The sequence below is a fragment of the Bombina bombina genome, chromosome 7 (assembly GCF_027579735.1).
Source record: "Bombina bombina isolate aBomBom1 chromosome 7, aBomBom1.pri, whole genome shotgun sequence".
NCBI classification, from domain to species: Eukaryota; Metazoa; Chordata; class Amphibia; order Anura; family Bombinatoridae; genus Bombina; species Bombina bombina.
Genome location: NC_069505.1, coordinates 40,202,708 through 40,222,400, shown reverse-complemented (window position 1 = coordinate 40,222,400; position 19,693 = coordinate 40,202,708). Strand labels below are relative to the sequence as shown.

The following is a 19,693-nucleotide window of genomic DNA, read 5'->3' as shown; positions in this document are numbered from 1 at the left end:
CTTAACTGTTACTCTGGGCTTCAAGGTTGAGTTCTAAGACTAAAACTTTAAGCTTATACTAGTTTGGTTGTTCTTATTAAGGAACGAATTCCTGAGTTCTTTCCCAAGTAACATGTCTATAATTGGAGTTCAAAATCAGCTCCCTAATTTTGCAATGTACGTGCCGTATTCCAGCTTGGCTGGTAAGGGGCAGGTTAAGGCTTCTTTGAAATTTATTTTGTCCAAATTTCTTTGATTTTATTCCAGCAAGGCTAACACTTTCTTTAACTGTGTTTCTGTCCTATATATTTTGGGTGCTGTTGAAGCATGGCTGGGCACCCATGGGGTTCAAGCGCTGCTCAGACCTGGAATCTTCTGGGGTATTTCTTCCAGTTTCTTTTGAGGAACCGGGTTTTGGAGTTTTATTCAAACTATTTTGCCTTTTTATGGTCTTTGATAGCATTATTTGTTTTCATTAGATACAATAAATGCATATTTTCATTTTTCTGTTTTCATTCAGATTATTTTCTGAGGATGCGGAATCTCATATGATTCACTTACTCTTCAGGACATAGTTAGAGGATCTTCTTTTCTAAAGCTCTTGATTCCTCACACAAGGGTCACCTTTTTTAGGTTTCCAGATAGTTTGTGTCACTGTCCTTGTCTCTATCAGACAAGGGATAATGTTATTGGGTTCCGTCTATCGGTAGGTACCTTTAGTCTCTATTATTTCCTTCAGTTGCTATATATGCATAGAAGTTTTAGGTCTTATGGTCATAGCATTGGATTCAATTCCCTTTGCTCATTTTCTCTAGAAAGAACCTTTCCAGTCTTTTATAAGTGTTGTTTCTTCAAGAACATGGTTGGAGGATCAATTTACCAAAAAGTTCGTTTGATTCCTCAGACAAGGGTAACCTTTTTAAGTTTCCTGATAGATTCAGTGTTCTTGATTCTGTCTCTGACAGACAAGAGGCGTCTGAAATTGGTTTCAGCTTATCGAAACCTTCAGTCGCAATCATTCCCTTCGGTAGCCTTATGCATGGAAATTCTAGGTTCTTATGACTGCTGCATTGGACGTGTTCCCCTTTGCTCATTTTCACATGCGACCTCTTCAGCTCTGTATGCTGAACCTGTGGTGCAGGGATTATACAAAGATATCTCAATTAATATCTTTAAAACCGATTGTTCGACACTCTCTGACGTGGTGGACAGATCACCATCGTTTAGTTCAGGGGGCTTCTTTTTGTTCCTCCAACCTAGACTGTGATCTCAACAGATGCAAATCTGACAGGTTGGGGAGCTGTATGGGGGTTTCTGACAGCACAAGGGGTTTGGGAATCTCAGGAGGTGAGATTACCAATCAACATTTTTGGAACTCCGTGCAATTTTCAGAGCTCTTCAGTCATGGGCTCTTCTAGACGGACGATGTCACAACCGTGGCATATGTCAATCATCAAGGAGGAACTCACAGTCCTCTGGCTATGAAAGAAGTCTCTCGAATACTTGTATGGGCGGAATCCAGCTCCTGTCTAATTTCTGCGGTTCATATCCCAGGTATAGACAATTGGGAAGCGGATTATCTCAGTCGCCAAACACTACATCCGGGCGAATGGTTTCTTCACCCAGAGGTATTTCTTCAGATTGTTCAAATATGGGGACTTCCAGAAATAGATCTGATGGCTTCTCATCTAAACAAGAAGCTTCCCAGGTATTTGTCCAGATCCAGGGATCCTCAGGCGGAAGCAGTGGATGCATTGTCACTTCCTTGGAAGTATCATCCTGCTTATATCTTTCCGCCTATAGTTCTTTTTCCAAGATTCTAAAGGAACGTTTGTTTATTCTGCTGGTGGCTCCAGCATGGCCTCACAGGTTTTGGTATGCGGATCTTGTCCGGATGGCCACTTGCCAACCGTGGACTCTTCCGTTAAGACCAGACCTTCTATCGCAAGGTCTTTTTTTCCATCAGGCTCTCAAATACTTAAATTTGAAGGTATGGAGATTGAACGCTTGATTCTCAATCATAGAGGTTTCTCTGACTCTGTGATTAATACTATGTTACAGGCTCGTAAAACTGTATCTAGGAAGATATATTATCGAGTCTGGAAGATTTTCATTTCTTGGTGTTTTTCTCATCATTTTTCTTGGCATTCTTTAGAATTCCTAGAATTTTACAGTTTCTTCAGGATGGTTTGGATAAGGTTTGTCTGCAAGTTCCTTGAAAGGTCAAATCTCTGCTCTTTCTGTTCTTTTTCACAGAAAGATTGCTAGTCTTCCTGATATTCATTGTTTTGTACAAGCTTTGGCTCGTATAAAACCTGTTATTAAGTCAATCTCTCCTCCTTGGAGTTTGAATTTGGTTCTGGGGGCTCTTCAAGCTCCTCCGTTTGAACCTATGCATTCGCTGGACATTAATTACTTTCTTGGAAAGTTTTGTTTCTTTTGGCCATCTCTTCTGCTAGAAGAGTTTCTGAATTATCTGCACTTTCTTGTGAGTCTCCTTTTCTGATTTTTCATCAGGATAAGGCGGTGTTGCGAACTTCTTTTAAATTTTTACCTAAGGTTGTGAATTCTAACAACATTAGTAGAGAAATTGTGGTTCCTTCATTGTGTCCTAATCCTAAGAATTCTAAGGAAAACTCGTTGCATTCTTTGGATGTAGTTAAGAGCTTTGAAATATTATGTTGAAGCTACTAAGGATTTCCCGAAAGACTTCTAGTCTATTTGTTATCTTTTCCGGTTCTAGGAAAGGTCAGAAGGCTTCTGCCATTTCTTTGGCATCTTGGTTAAAATCTTTGTTTCATCATGCCTATGTCGAGTCGGGTAAAACTCCGCCTCAAAGGATTACAGCTCATTCTATTAGGTCAGTTTCTACTTCCTGGGCGTATAGGAATGAAGCTTCAGTTGTTCAGATTTGCAAAGCAGCCACTTGGTCTTCTTTGCATACTTTTACTAAATTCTACCATTTTGATGTGTTTTCTTCTTCTGAAGCAGTTTTTGGTAGAAAAGTACTTCAGGCAGCTGTTTCCGTTTGATTTTTCTGCTTATAATTTCAGTTTTTTTTCATTATAAGATTTAAACTTTATTTTGGGTGTGGATTATTTTCAGCGGAATTGGCTGTCTTTATTTTATCCCTCCCTCTCTAGTGACTCTTGCGTGGAAGATCCACATCTTGGGTAGTCATTATCCCATACGTCACTAGCTCATGGACTCTTGCTAATTACATGAAAGAAAACATAATTTATGTAAGAACTTACCTGATAAATTCATTTCTTTCATATTAGCAAGAGTCCATGAGGCCCACCCTTTTGTGGTGGTTATGATTTTTTTGTATAAAGCACAATTATTCCAATTCCTTATTTTCGCACTTTTTTCTTATCACCCCACTTCTTGGCTATACGTTAAACTGATTTGTGGGTGTGGTGAGGGGTGTATTTATAGGCATTTTGAGGTTTGGGAAACTTTGCCCCTCCTGGTAGGAATGTATATCCCATACGTCACTAGCTCATGGACTCTTGCTAATATGAAAGAAATGAATTTATCAGGTAAGTTCTTACATAAATTATGTTATATATATATATACACACACACTCACACACATGTGCATGTTCCTGAGGCTACCGCAGTATGCTGTCATGGAAAAGTTTGATAATACATAATAAATATTATTTAAAATTGGACTTCCATATACTCTGCCCCCTCGGCTGTTCTGTTCCTTTGAGTATTCTCCTGCTGTGTGTTATGGCTGCTTTATTTATTGCTTGCAGACCTCGGAAAATGACCCTGAAGGGATATAAACAGAACTGGGTAATGCTAAAATGTACCAACATGTCGTTTTATAAAACCAAAGAGGAGGTGAGAGGAGAACCACTACTCCTGCTCAGTCTGAAAGGTAAGAAAGGAAACGATTACAGGAACATCAGACAGTCGCCTCTTGTTTTGTATAACTCACACTCCCTAGAAAGGCTAAACGTCTAACCCATAATTGGGTTGTGGTTTCTATTAGCAGTAACAGTTATTTCATACACACAGTTATACCTAAAGGTGCAATTTCCCTTACATTTTATACTCTGCAGCTGGTATAAAAAGTAATTGTAAACACATTAAGGAGAAAACAATTTTACAGTACACTTTAATTGCTGATATATACAAAACATATATTGTGTATGCAGACTGTTTGTAATGCAGCACTTAAAGGGACAGTCAACGCCAAAATTGTTATTGTTTAAAAAGATAGATAACGCCTTTACTACCCATTCCCCAGCTTTGCACAACCAACATCTATAAGGTGGCGGACAAGTTAAGGGGCAGCGGTCTTATGACTGCCATTTCTGGCGAACCGGAAACTACAGGCGGATAAAGCAGCATTCACTGCTTATTAAATCCGCCCCCATAGTCTGAACTTCAAATAAGAAGTAGATTTTTTTTTCTGACAAATTTCAAAGTTATTTCTACTCCCCCTCCTCCTTCTTCATGTGGCAGCCATCAGCCAATCACAAATGCATATATATATGTGATTTCTTGCACATGCTCAGTAGGAGCTGGTGACCAAAAAGTGTAAATATTAAAAGACTGCACACATTTTGTTAATGGAAGTAAATTTAAAAGTTGTTTAAAATTGCTGCTCTGTCTAATACATGAAAGTTTAATTTTGACTTGAGTGTCCCTTTAAGAGTAAACTTTCCTCTTGAATCAGAAAACAATATAAAAGCAAATGAGAACCTACCAACAATGAGTATTAGCAGGAAGTTCCTATCAGCCAGTGAGCATTAGCAGGAAGTACCTATCAATCAGTGAGCATTAGCAGGAAGTGCCTATCAACCAATGAATGTTAACAGGAAGTACCAATTAGCCAATAAGCAGGAAGTACCTATCAGCTAGTGAGCATTAGTAGGAAGTGCCTATCAGCCAGTGAGAATTAGCAGGAAGTACCTATCAGCCAGTGAGCATTAGCAGGAAGTATCAACCAATGAATGTTAACAGGAAGTACCAATTAGCCAATGAGCATTAGCAGGAAGTGTCTATCAGCCAGTGAGCATTAGCAGGAACTACCTATCAGCCAGTGAACATTAGCAGGAAGTACCAATTAGCCAATGAGCATTAGCAGGAAGTGTCTATCAGCCAGTGAGCATTAGTAGGAAGTACCTATCAGCCAGTGAACATTAGCAGGAAGTACCTATCAGCCAGTGAGTATTAGCAGGAAGTACCTATCAGCTAGTGAGCATTAGCAGGAAGTGCCTATCAGCCAGTGAGCATTAGTAGGAAGTACCTATCAGCCAGTGAGCATTAGCAGGAAATACCTATCAGCCAGTGAGCATTAGCAGGAAGTACCTATCAGCCAGTGAGCATTAGCAGGAAGTATCTATCAGCCAGTGAGCATTAGTAGGAAGTACCTATCAGCCAGTGAGCATTAGCAGGAAGTTTCTATCAACCAATGAATGTTAACAGGAAGTACCAATTAGCCAATGAGCATTAGCAGGAAGTACCTATCAACCAAAAAGTGTTAGCATTAAGCACCTATAAACCAATGAGCATTAGCAGGAAAAAACTATCATCAACCAATGAACATCATCAGGGATTACCTATAAAGCCAATAGATATTAGCAGAGAGTACTTATCAGTCAATGAGCATTAGTAGAAAGTGATTGTTCGTTAATGATACAATTGTTTTAATTGCAATTTAATCAGTTTTTTTGTCACATATTTTCTATCAAAAACAGAGAAATTCAACATGCTTAGAGGCAGTTTCTTTATATGGATGACAAAAAGTACAGTGTCCATTTAATTCAGTATTTATGTGTGCCTAATATATACGTTTTGTTTTACTTAACCATTAATATTGATTCATGATGAGTGTGCAAGTAACCATTTCTAATCAATTTATGTTTAAATGTTCAAACACATATGTACAACGCTTGATGATCATATTTAATTTGTGTACAAGTTGCATAAAGTATGATTTGGGTTATATTTTTTATTTACAGTATTGGGCATTAATACAAACTTTAATAATAAAAAACATTTGTGTGAACATCCAAGAAATGCTTAACGGGTTTTAAATAGGTCCGAGTCGTAGAATTTAAAAAGTCAAAAATTGTTTGTTTAAAAAGTGTTTACTCATTAATTCTAAAGGGACATGGAAGTCAAAACAAAATTACTTATGTTATTAAATTTGCTTTGCTTTGTAGGTATTGTTGGAAAGCATACTTAGGTAGACTCAGGAACAGCAGTGCACTACAGGGAGCTGGCTGGTGATTGGTGGCTACACACTTTACTCTTCATTGGCTCAGCTAGCTCCCAGTAGTGCATTGCTTCCAGGGGCGTATTATGGCCGTGGCCCGTGCCTAGGGCGGCACTTTTTGACAGATGCTTTAGAATACTACAGAGGGGGTGAGGTGCCAGTTTTAGGACAGGTTGTTGCAACACCCAGGAAAAGTCATATGCAGAATTGTGTGTATTCTTCTGTCAGGGGAAGATTTCTCTTGTTTTTGCAGGGTGGGGCAGCAGCTCAGGTGAGTGGTTGCATCTCGACCTCTGCAGAAAATTTTGGCCCCTTTGAGCAGTCGGGGCAGCATAACAGTCTGTGTCCCCAGATATCTTGTATTACTAGCTCCGGATTCAACTTTCAGCTTCAGTTCAGACCCACCCTCCTTCTCTTCTTACCCTCTCTCTTCCCTTCCTCCATTCTCACCCTTCCCCCTCCCTTCTCTTATTTCCATTCCCTCACTTTTCTCTCTTCCTCTCCCTTCCTTCTTTTCTTCCCCTCTCTTCCTTTCCTCCCTTCTCATCCTTCCCCCTCCCATTTTCTATCTCATCTCCCTTATTTCTCTTTTTCTCTCTCTCTCCCTCCCTTCCTTCTCTACCTCCCTTATCCCCCCCTTCCTTCTCTCCCTCCTCTCAAAAAAGTATTATAGCTTAAAAAAATCATAAATCCTGGGGAAGGGGGTGGGCAGAAGTCTTTAGAGGGCCTTGGGCAGCACCATACCTTAATGCACCACTGATTCCTGCTCTAGAGCTGACATTGGGGTTAAAACAAAATGATCTATGTCATATAGACAGATTTATGTAATCTTCTCTTAATTCTAATCTACTTTTTAGGTTGTGAAGTTATTCCAGATGTTAATATTTCCTCTCAGAAGTTTTGTATACGGCTCCTTGTGCCATCACCAGAAGGAATGAATGAAGTTTATTTGCGTTTTGATGATGTAAGTCTCATTGTACCCTCATGCCTAAGTCTCCATATGGTGGAAGTGACAGACTCACTACTCTCTTCATTCTCTGTTACACTGTGGTTAGAAAGAAAAAAAAATCTCGCTTTTGTCTGTGTTGTTTTTTAGGAGAATAAATATGCCCGCTGGATGGCTGGTTGTCGCTTAGCAGCTAAAGGGCGCGGCATGGGTGATTCTTCATTTGATAGTGAGGTGCAAAGTATCCTGTCATTCATCAGCCTCCAGAAATCCAGTACCAATTCATCCAACTCCACAGTCACAGATACCATCAACATGCATGCACTGGTGTCACCAAGGTACCAGAAAAAATTAAAACCCAAACAGGTAAGGGTCTAAGGCATATTTTTCATTACATCTTTAGTTGAGGGCTTCAGTGATATGCTGGGCTCCAAATTTTCATCTTTCCTCTTTTTCCAGTTAGCCCCCCGTATCCTGGATGCGTATCAGAACATAGCACAACTGTCTCTCATAGATGCCAAGCTGCGTTTTATTCAGGCCTGGCAATCACTTCCCGATTTTGGGATTTCATACTTCCTTGTCAGGTCAGTGGCTATATATCACTCTCTTTCTCACCCCCATGATGCAAACACAAATCATTTTTCTATCCTTTTCCAACTGTATTTTTCTCTACTATCTGCTCCAGTTTTCTTCATATTTTTTGTTTCCTTCTGTCTTCATATTTTCCCATATTGGATGTCTCTCAGATTTAAAGGAGCCCGTCGTGATGAGATTTTGGGCATTGCCAGTAATCGGTTAATCCGAATTGATCTGAGTGTAGGTGATGTGGTGAAGACATGGATGTACAGCAACATGAAGCAGTGGAATGTCAACTGGGACATCCGACAGGTTAGACAAGGCTTGAGACATTGAAATACTAGGAGCAGAAATTCCTACGGGAAGGGGTGACTGAGAAATCCCCCAGGGGAGTGATGGAATATTAAAAATACTATAGGAACCAGACTTTTCTATTTAATAAAAATGGGGAAGGTGGAAGGATATAAAACTGGTGGAGTTGGCAGTGAACACATTGGGGAATGATGCAAGGGATATTTGCTATAGAAACTAGTTTATCTCATATATTAAAAAGGCAGTAGGAGATATAACTAAGTAGGTGAGAAGCAAAAAGATTAGGATATTGACTACCATGGATAAGTCCTAGGTCTTTAGTTATGATATAAATGAGACATGGATATACTTCTGGTGAGAAAAAATAGGAGTGGGATATATAGAGAAAGATTATAAAAAATATAAAAGAAAATAAGGATGGAAAGGAAGAGATGCAGAGTAAGAGAGAAGAGATAAACAACTAGAAAGTAAAAAAAAAAGAAGACTAGACTTTTTAAATTATGTTTTAATTTCTTTACTTTCAACTCCAGGTTTCCATTGAGTTCACAGAACATATAAATGTGGCCTTTACCTGTGTCTCTGCTCCTTGTAAAGTGGTCCACGAGTACATAGGCGGCTATATCTTCATGTCAACGCGGGGTAAGGATGGAAGGTCAAATCAACTCAACGAGGAGCTCTTCCACAAGTTGACTGGTGGCCACGAAGCTCTTTGATCTTTTTAACTATTATTTTTTTCCATCACTTGACCATCAAGTTCACATGGATGGCTCAAAACCTTTACTACCAGGTTTATTTATACTCGTTATCCTACACCTCAGGAATTGTATGAGTTCCTGTACCATCTGCACTCTTCCACAATGTTGGTGTCTTTTAATTGCATTACTGATCCATGATATTTTGTAAAACAGACTGATTGCTTCAAACCATCAGCAGGAAAGACAATGATAGTGGAGGAGTCTACACAAACCCCTCAAACCCTTCTAATGTCACATGCCATTTATATTTTTATTGCTTCACTTATGTTAGTCATTTTAGTTTGTATGTATGACTGTGATTAAAAGTGTTATTGATAATGGAAACTAATCCTTATGGCAATCTATTAAAGGGATACTAAAGCCAAATTTTTTCTTTCATGATTGAGATAAAACAGCAATTTTAGGCAACTTTCTAATTTACTCCTATTATCAATTTTTCTTTGTTCTCTTGGTATATGTATTTGAAAAAGCAGGAATGAAAGCTTTGGAGCCGACCCATTGTTAGTTTAGCACCCTTGATAGCACTTGCTGATTGGTGGCTACATTTAGCCATCCAATCAGAAAGCGCAACCCAGGTGTTGAACCTAAAATGGGCAGGCTCCAAAGTTTTCCTTCCTCCTTTTTGTTTTACACCTAAGATGTCTCCAAGATTGATTTTCCAATTTTTATAATTATTATCTGCATAATGCTTTAATTGAAAATGAGAAGATTAAATGATCAGATATACCAAACTCATCCTTACAAGCAAGGAATGATTTAACCCTAAATCTATAATTTGGGCTATGAACACCATGTTGCTCCCATTTATTAAATCCTTTAGAATCATACCCTTCTATAAATTCAGGATTCCCTTTAATAGTTAAATATGGTGATCATTTAAAGTTAACCCCAGCTATTAATGAGCCTTTTTGCCACACACTAATTGAGTCTTTAAAAACAAAAACATTTTTTTATTGACTTAGGCAAGTTTTTAATGGGTATGCGTGGTAAATCTTTTAGGTGTTGAACCTAAAATGGGCAGGCTCCAAAGTTTTCCTTCCTCCTTTTTGTTTTACACCTAAGATGTCTCCAAGATTGATTTTCCAATTTTTATAATTATTCCTTTGAATGATAGATTAACTTTTAATAATTCTATGAGTAAACAGGCTGATTCTGCCCTTAAGCTTTACCAGACATAGTTATACATGTAGACTAGTAGCTTCTGCTACCTGTGTTGACCTTTAAAATTCAGCAAAACAACTAGGCTTTCATAGTATTACTTCTGATTCTCTTTGCTGCTTTACTTCTCTTAGACACTTCTACATATATTTTGTTTGGTAGGTAAGACTAGAGATTTTTGCTTAGGGGTATAAAGCCCAGTGTTTTTAATATGCAGCAAATGGATAGTTTATGCAACCATATCTTTATGGAATGCTCCTATAAGAGGTAAGATTCTTTTCTGGGTCTATTCTGGAATTTATTAGTAATGAAGTTACAAGTGGTAAGGGAACTTTATTCCTTCAATATTAAGAACAAAGGCTTCTTTATAAAGTGTTTAACTTTTTCCATTAAATATTCACTTTTTGATATGTCCTATTGGGGAAAAAAACAACTCTTAGACCTTCAGGTGAAGCCAAACGATAGCTATATTCTAGAATTTCCCATCATTCTCTAGCAGACAGGCCGAGACTGTTTCAGGGGACAGTATTTTTAAGATTACAAGGGACAATCGTTTTTAAGATTAACAGCCTTGTCTCTAAAGCTACTGTTTATGCTAGGTTTTTGCCTTGAGCAGTACTTTTACAATTGACGTGTTGCTTGCTGTGGTTTTTAAAGGGACAGTCTACTCCAAAATGTTTATTGTTTTAAAAGATAGATAATCCCTTTATTACCCATTCCCCAGTTTTGCATAACCAACACTGTTATATTAATACACTTTTTACCTCTGTGATTACCTTGTATCTAAGTCTCTGCAGACTGCCCCCTTATCTCAGGGTTATTTACAGACTTGTATTTTCTTTTTTTTGCCTCAGAAGGAGACCAGCTTTCTATTTGACAGAGTTGGTCAACCGTTGCCGCTTTCTTCATTGGCATTTTCTATGTTACTGTGGAACACCCAAACAAACAAAACAAAACAAAAAAGGAAAAAAATGATTCAGATACTATTCACATTCTAAATTGATTAATTCCCTTGAGCAGGCCTCTCATAAAGCCATTCTTCTCTTAGATTAGCCTCTAGGATAAGAATAGACGATCTAAATAGAAAAATTATTTCTCTTTGTACGTTTACTTCCAGAGCTTTTATATAATTATCCAACTTCCCATAGAAACTTTCAATCTCTGTCTCAACTTGCGTTTCCACCGTCGCTTGTTCAAGCTGGTGTAATATAGCATTTTTGAACTCTGAGAAGCGGGGTTCTTTGGGAGATTTTTTAATATTAGCTTCCTAACAAGAAGTATAACTGTATTAAGAAACCAGGGTTCATACCAAGATTCCTATTTTTCATGAGAAAAAAAAACACATGGTGGAAGGAAAATTTCACCTGGATTTCCTTAATTTTGGATACCCAGAAGCTAAGTTTTCCCCAGAATCTTTGAATCAGCGGACAACCCCAGAAATAATGTATATTATCTGCGGATTTTAACTAACATTTTACACAGCAATGTTTATCCCTATCTGAACAAAAATGTGATAGGTATAGTGGAGTGATATGTGTTTGATACATTATTTTCAAATGTTGCTGCCTATAATTTTCCTCCGTGGATGCTTTTTTTTTTATTGATTCCAATAAATGAATATGTGATATATTTGTCTAGTCCTCTTCCATATACATAATACATATTTTCAATTACTATCATCTTGGTTTCGCAGTAAGAGCTGGTAAATATTGGATATAGAGAATGAATTTGCTTTAAAAGCTGTCACTATCCTTTCAAACACATACCCCTCCCCCCATCAATGTTCTTCTCCTTGAGTAATTTATCTGCATAATGCTTTAATTGAAAATGAGAAGATTAAATGATCAGATATACCAAACTCATCCTTACAAGCAAGGAATGATTTAACCCTTTTTGTTTCTAAATCTATAATTTGGGCTATGAACACCATGTTGCTCCCATTTATTAAATCTTTTAGAATCATACCCTTCTATAAATTCAGGATTCCCTTTAATAGTTAAATATGGTGATCATTTAAAGTTAACCCCAGCTATTAAGGAGCCTTTTTGCCACACTCTAATTGAGTCTTTAAAAACAAAAACATTTTTTATTGACTTAGGCAAGTTTTTAATGGGTATGTGTGGTAAAGCTTTCAATGAGTATGGATATACAATCTATTTTTCAAGTTCTATTACTGAAAAATGACCTATATCTAAAAACCAGTCAAAGATTACTTTAACTGCCGCTGCAAGATTATACTTTTCTAAATTAGGGAGGGCCATTCCAAAATACGTTTTATTAGCAGTAAGTCTATTTATAGAAATTCTCGCTCTATGTTTACTCCATATAAAACGTGATATATAAGAATTATTTCTTATCTTCGTAATAATAAAGGCAAAGCTTGAAACACAAAGAAATTTAGGGAAACAAATCATTTTAAATAGATTAATCCTACCAGACAAAGAGAGAGGAAAGTCCATCCAATTTTCCAAATCCAACTGTAAAGAGCATATTAAAGGTGAAATGTTTAGATGATACCATTTCTGAGGGTCTCTAGAAAACCTCAATCCTAAGTAGCCCAGTGCCTCCTGGACTTCTCTGAAAGGTGTACCTGGGGAGTCATTATTCTTAACTAGCCACAATATTTCAGTTTAAATCTTTTTCAAGCTTTTCTGTAAATAAGACTAAAAGTCCTCCAGGGCCCTCAGAATAATTGATAAGTTTAAGGAGAATTCTTCTGAAAAAATTAAATAATCTGTATAAATAGCAAGTTTAAGATAGTAATTTCTCCACTTAATACCAGTTATACCCTTTCTTAAATAAATAGCCAAGGCTTCCAAAGCTAAATTAAACAAAAGCGGGGAGATTGGACATCCCTGTCGTGTGCACCTTCCCAGCTGGAAACAAGGAGACTGTAAACCATTGGCACAGACTACGGTTGTGGTTGCATTATATAATCTCTGTATACAATCCAAAAAAATCCCTTTAAAACCATATTTAAAGAGGGCCATAAACAAATGGTCCCAGGACAATGAGTCGAATGCTTTGTGAGTATCGACGGATATTATTGCTGCATCCTTAGTACTTACTTCGCCTCTTCTCCTCTGTAAGAAATAGTGATCTATAGCTAGTTCTAATATTTGAGATCATAGTTCTTACTTTCATGAATCCCGTTTGATCTGGGTGAATAAGAGGAGAAATTACCTGTTGCAATCTTGCTGCTAATATTTGTGTTAAAATTTTATAATCTATGTTTAATAAAGAGATAGGGCGGTAAGCCTCTACCTCTTCAGGATTTTTACCTGGTTTGTGAATCAATATTGTTCTAGATTCTTTGAAATAAGTGGATGGGCTCTTTCCTTCCACATAGAATTCATTATATACTTTTAATAGTATTGGACTGATTTGTTCATCCAAGATTTTATATAATTCGGCGGGCATCCTATCCGGACCTGGAGCTTTACCTAGGACTAGTCTATTAATTGCAGATCTAATTTCCCCTAGTTGAATTGTGTTATTAACACTGTTCTCTGGTTATTTGAGGTATTTCTATTCCTTGCCAAAATCTCTCTTTCACTAATCATTCAATTTGTATAGGGGAGTATAATTTTTTATAATATTGAAAGAATTCTTCCATAATCCCTTCTGGACTATCTGTTTTTCCATTTTGATTTTTCAGGGCTATCGCATGCTTCCTATGTTTAGAAACATTCACTAATTTAGCAAGAAATGTGCCTGTTTTATTGCCATGTCGAGCTAATTTCCCTAATCTTCTAATATCATCTTTATTCTCTCTTTGAAGGAAATAAGTGTCTCTTTGAGATTTAGTGGATAAATATTCTTTCCAGTTAGTAGGCGTTGGATTTTGAATGTAACTTTTATATTTATTAGTTAATTGATTAGTAAGTTTAATTCTGAGCATATTATATTTTTTATTTTCTCTTATGGAATAAGCCAGGATTTACCCTAGACTAACTGCCTTATATGCTTCCCATAATGTTTGTCATTCATCTACAGACCCTGTATTTAGATCCAGAAAATTTTGCCAATTAACTCTCAAAAAATTACGAAACCCCCTATTACTATATAAATAAGTAGGGAAAGAAAAGTTAAAACTCCGAGGGCTGCTCGCTTTCAGTTGGATATCTAATAAAATAGGAGCGTGATCTGATATAACAAACGGACATATCTCTGCTTTTTTTAAATTGATATCAATGGATACCCTAGCAGAAACATGTTGATTCTAGATATAAAGAATTTCCAAATTTCGAAATTCAAGTAAACCCCTTCGTATCTGGATTGAGATGTCTCCAGATATCTATCACTTCTAAATTGTCAATTAGAGACTTCAAGTTTTTCGCTTCCTGTGCCGAGAAACGTCCTATTATCTTGTGACTTATTTTTCTATCCAACACTTGTGAGTGAGCTATATTGAAGTCTCCCCCCAGAATAATATTCCGTGGGGAATATGCTATAAGTAAATTTTGAAGCTTTTTCCAGAAACTCGGGCTCCTATCATTAGGCTCATATATATATTACATAATACTAGTTCTTTTCCTTCTATTTCCACTTCTAGAATGATATATCTCCCTTGATCATCTATAATCTTTCTCTTTATTGTGTACTGCAGATTTGTCCTAAATAAAAAGGCTACCCCCGTTTTTCTCTGTAGACTAGGTGTATAAATTACTTCACCCACCAAGCCCCATTTCAGTTTTTTACTTTCCTCTTCCTTTAGATGGGTTTCCTGTATCATACCTGCATCAATTGTAAGCCTTTTTGTATGTTGCAGGATTGCCTTTCTTTTAAGAGGTGAAGTAAACCCCCCCACATTCCAAGAGCCAAATGTACAAGTCATTAAAATTAAAAAGAAAAAAAAGAAAAAGACCCCTCCCCAAAGTAATGGTCTTTATTTCCCACATTTTAATTAAATATGTCATTACTCAATTTACTTGTTTAAATCAAAGCCGAAAAAAATATTTTTTATCTACCTTCGTCCTTCAGAAATTCCTCTGCTTCTTGAATATTGTCAAATACCTTAAAACCATCATTGGTTTTTATTCTGATTTTGGCTGGATATAGTAGCCTAACACTTCTGCCTTCCTGAATCAGTCGGGAACAAAAAAAGGTGCACATCCCTGTCTTTTGATAGCCACTTCAGCTGAGAAGCCTTGGAAAAACAGAATGTATGCTTACCTGATAAATTACTTTCTATTGCGGTGTATCCAGTCCACGGCTTCATCCTTTACTTGTGGGATATTCTCATTCCCTACAGGAAGTGGCAAAGAGAGCACACAGCAGAGCTATCCATATAGCTCCCCCTCCAGCTCCACCCCCCAGTCATTCGACCAAAGGTTAGGAAGAAAAAGGAGAAACCATAGGGTGCAGTGGTGACTGTAAAAAAAAACCAATTTTTTTTTACCTGACTTAAATGCCAGGGCGGGCCATGGACTGGATACACCGCAAGAGAAAGTAATTTATCAGGTAAGCATGAATTCTGTTTTCTCTTGCAAGGTGTATCCAGTCCACGGCTTCATCCTTTACTTGTGGGATACCAATACCAAAGCTTTAGGACAAGGATGAAGGGAGGGAACAAGACAGGTACCTTAAACAGAAGGCACCACTGCTTGCAAAACCTTTCTCCCAAAAATAGCCTCCGAAGAAGCAAAAGTATCGAATTTGTAAAATTTGGCAAAAGTATGCAGTGAAGACCAAGTCGCTGCCTTACAAATCTGTTCAACAGAAGCCTCATTTTTGAAAGCCCATGTGGAAGCCACTGCTCTGGTAGAATGAGCAGTAATTCTTTCAGGAGGCTGCTGGCCAGCAGTCTCATAGGCCAAACGGATGAGGCTTTTCAGCCAAAAGGAAAGAGAGGTAGCAGTCGCTTTCTGACCTCTCCTCTTACCAGAATAGATAACAAACAAGGAAGATGTTTGTCTGAAATCCTTAGTTGCTTGTAAATAGAACTTTAAAGCACGAACTACATCAAGATTGTGTAACAGACGTTCCTTCTTCGAAGAAGGATTAGGACACAGAGAAGGAACAACTATTTCCTGGTTAATATTCTTGTTAGAAACAACTTTAGGAAGAAAACCAGGCTTGGTACGCAAAACTACCTTATCTGCGTGGAACACCAGGTAAGGTGAATCACACTGTAAGGTAGATAATTCTTCGAGCAGAAGAGATAGCAACTAAAAACAAAACTTTCCAAGATAACAACTTAATATCTATGGAATGTAAAGGTTCAAACGGAATCCCTTGAAGAACTGAACAAACTAGATTTAGACTCCATGGCGGAGCCACAGGTTTATAGACAGGCTTGATTCTGACTAAAGCCTGAGCAAACGCTTGGACGTCTGGTACCTCTGCCAGACGCTTGTGTAAAAGGATAGACAGAGCGGATATTTGTCCTTTTAAGGAACTAGCTGACAAACCTTTCTCCAATCCTTCTTGGAGAAAGGACAATATCCTGGGAATCCTAATCTTACTCCATGAGTAACCCTTGGATTCACACCAACAAAGATATTTCCGCCATATCTTATGGTAGATTTTCCTGGTGACAGGCTTTCTAGCCTGAATCAGAGTATCTATAACTGACTCAGAGAACCCACGCTTTGATAGAATTAAGCGTTCAATCTCCAAGCAGTCAGACGTAGAGAAACTAGATTTGGATGCTTGAACGGACCCTGTATTAGGAGATCCTGCCTCATTGGCAGTGTCCATGGTGGGACAGATGACATGTCCACTAGGTCTGCATACCAAGTCCTGCGTGGCCACGCAGGCGCTATCAGAATCACCAAAGCCTTCTCCTGCTTGATTCTGGCGACCAGACGCGGGAGGAGAGGAAACGGTGGAAAAACATAAGCCAGATTGAAGGACCAAGGCGCTGCTAGAGCATCTATCAATACCGCCTTGGGGTCCCGGGACCTGGACCCGTAGAGAGGAAGTTTGCCGTTCTGACGGGACGCCATCAGATCCAATTCTGGAGTGCCCCATAGCTGAGTCAGCTGGGCAAATACCTCCGGGTGGAGTTCCCACTCCCCCGGGTGAAAAGTCTGACGACTTAGAAAATCCGCCTCCCAGTTGTCTACTCCTGGGATGTGAATTGCTGAGAGATGGCAGGAGTGATCCTCCGCCCACCTGATTATTTTGGTTACTTCCGTCATCGCTAGGGAACTCTTTGTTCCCCCCTGATAATTGACGTAAGCTACAGTCGTGATGTTGTCTGACTGAAATCTGATGAATTTGGCCGCAGCTAGTTGAGGCCATGCCTGAAGAGCGTTGAATATCACCCTCAGTTCCAGAATGTTTATCGGGAGAAGTGGGGGTGAGGGATTTGATGTCTGAGAGAGAAATTTCCGACTCAGGAAAGGTTTCTCATCAGGCAGAGTCAGATTCATTAGTGTTTAAATTTAAACTGGAACACCTTCGCGTATTGCTCAGGGAGGTATTAGCCACTCTGGATGATTGTGATCCTATGGTTGTCCCAGAGAAATTGTGCCCTTTCCCCCGGTGATTTCTGAAATAATCTCTTTCAATTCTGGCCCGAAAAGGGTCTTTCCCTTGAAAGGGATATTTAATCATTTGGATTTTGACGACACATCGGCCGACCATGACTTGAGCCAAAGCGCTCTGCGCGCCATAATGGCGAAACCTGAATTTTTTGCCGCTAACTTAGCTAATTGCAAGGCGGCGTCTGTGATAAAAGAATTAGCCAGCTTTAGAGCCTTAATTCTATCCATAATTTCGTCATATGAGGTCTCCGTCTGGAGCGACTCCTCCAGCGCCTCAAACCAGAAAGCCGCTGCAGTAGTTACAGGAATAATGCAGGCAATAGGTTGGAGAAGGAAACCTTGTTGAACAAAAATTTTCTTAAGTAAATCTTCTAATTTTTTATCCATAGGATCTTTAAAAGCACAACTGTCTTCAATTGGTATGGTTGTGCGCTTAGCAAGTGAAGAAACAGCCCCCTCTACCTTAGGGACCGTCTGCCACGAGTCCCTCCTGGGGTCAGTTATGGGGAACATTTTCTTAAAAATAGGGGGGGGAACAAAAGGGACACCTGGTCTATCCCACTCCCTAGTAACAATATCCGCAACCCTTTTAGGGATCGGAAACGCATCAGTGTATAGAGGGACCTCTAGGTACTTGTCCATTTTACACAATTTCTCTGGGACCACCATAGGATCACAATCATCCAGAGTGGCTAATACCTCCCTGAGCAATACGCGAAGGTGTTCCAGTTTAAATTTAAACGCTAATGAATCTGACTCTGCCTGATGAGAAACCTTTCCTGAGTCGGAAATTTCTCCCTCAGACATCAAATCCCTCACCCCCACTTCGGAGTGTTGTGAGGGTACATCAGATAAGGCTACCAAAGCTTCAGACTGCTCATAATCTGTTCTTAAAACAGAGCTATCGCGCTTTGCGGGAAAAACTGGCAGTTTGGATAGAAAGGCCGCAAGGGAATTATCCATGACTGTCGCTAGTTGTTGCAATGTAATAGGGCCAGACGCACTAGAGGTACTAGGCATCGCTTGAGCGGGCGTAACTGGTTGTGACACATGGGGAGAGGTAGGCGGACTATCCTCATTACCTTCAGTCTGAGAATCATCTAGGGCCACACTTTTAAGTGCAACAATATGATCTTTAAAGTGTATAGACATATTAGTGCAATTGGGACACATTCTGTGAGGGGGTTCCACCATGGCTTCTAAACACATTTAACAAGGATTTTTCTTAGTGTCAGACATGTTTAACAGACTAGTAGCATACACAAGCAGGCTTGGAAAACACTTTAATCAAATAAAAAACACAATTTGAAAAAACGTTACTGTGCCTTTAAGAAATAAAAAGAGCACACAATTTTACAAAACCGTGAAAAATGCACCAATCCGTTTGAAATTTTCACAGTATGTACCTAAGGCTTTAATATGATTGCACAGCAAGTTTCAGAACGATTAACCCCTTAATGCCCAAACCGGAGCAGCCTAAAGCCAACAACCGGTTAATTAACTACAGCACCTTGACACAGCTTACTGCTGTTGCCCTACCTGCCCTTAGGGATCAGTTTTGGGGGAATAAAGCTTCTTCTAGGCCCTCAATCAGCAGCTGGAACCTCCATGTGAAGCAGCATGAAACAGTCTTTCAATTCTAACTGCGCATCTGAGGCACAAAATTAGGCCCCTCCCACTCCACTCCGGAGTTGTGAGGCCTACAAAAATCACTTCTAAGTGACTAAATTTATGCCATGTGGATAATAACCCCAGTAAAACACTCCAAAGTGTTTAAAAAGGTGTCTCCAACGAGTATTTCTTAAATACATAATTGATTGCCCTGCATTAGTGTCAACCAGCCTATTTAGCCCTGTCATGTAAGCATTCAATTCTATACTAAGTCTCAGAACATAGCTTACCCTCCCCACATGGGGATCTTGTCAGTCTTCTAGCATTATCTCAGTCTTGTCTAGAAATAAATGACTGAACATACCTCATTGCAGTCAAGCCTGCAAACTGTTCCCCCCAACTGAAGTTTTCTGGTACTCCTCAGTCCTGTGTGGGAACAGCAGTGGATTTTAGTTACAACATGCTAAAATCATTTTCCTCTCAGCAGAATTCTTCATCACTTTTCTGCTAGAGAGTAAATAGTACAAACCGGTACCATTTAAAAATAACAAACTCTTGATTGAAGCTATAAAACTACAAATCTAACACCACATTCACTTTACCCTCCCATAGAGAGACCCTAGTG

General features: G+C 38.7%; 1 protein-coding gene across 1 annotated transcript in view; it reads left to right on the top strand.

Moving 5' to 3' along the window:
* The window catches only part of FERMT3 (FERM domain containing kindlin 3), a 111,901-nt gene extending 102,729 nt beyond the window's left edge, over window positions 1-9,172 (top strand). The window contains exons 10-15 of the mRNA XM_053720062.1: window positions 3,744-3,868; window positions 7,075-7,181; window positions 7,314-7,529; window positions 7,623-7,747; window positions 7,910-8,051; window positions 8,582-9,172. Coding sequence (XP_053576037.1) covers window positions 3,744-3,868; window positions 7,075-7,181; window positions 7,314-7,529; window positions 7,623-7,747; window positions 7,910-8,051; window positions 8,582-8,764 — 898 coding nt within the window. The 3' untranslated portion in view covers window positions 8,765-9,172. The remainder of the gene's footprint in view (window positions 1-3,743; window positions 3,869-7,074; window positions 7,182-7,313; window positions 7,530-7,622; window positions 7,748-7,909; window positions 8,052-8,581) is intronic.
* The last annotated feature ends 10,521 nt before the right edge of the window (window positions 9,173-19,693 follow it).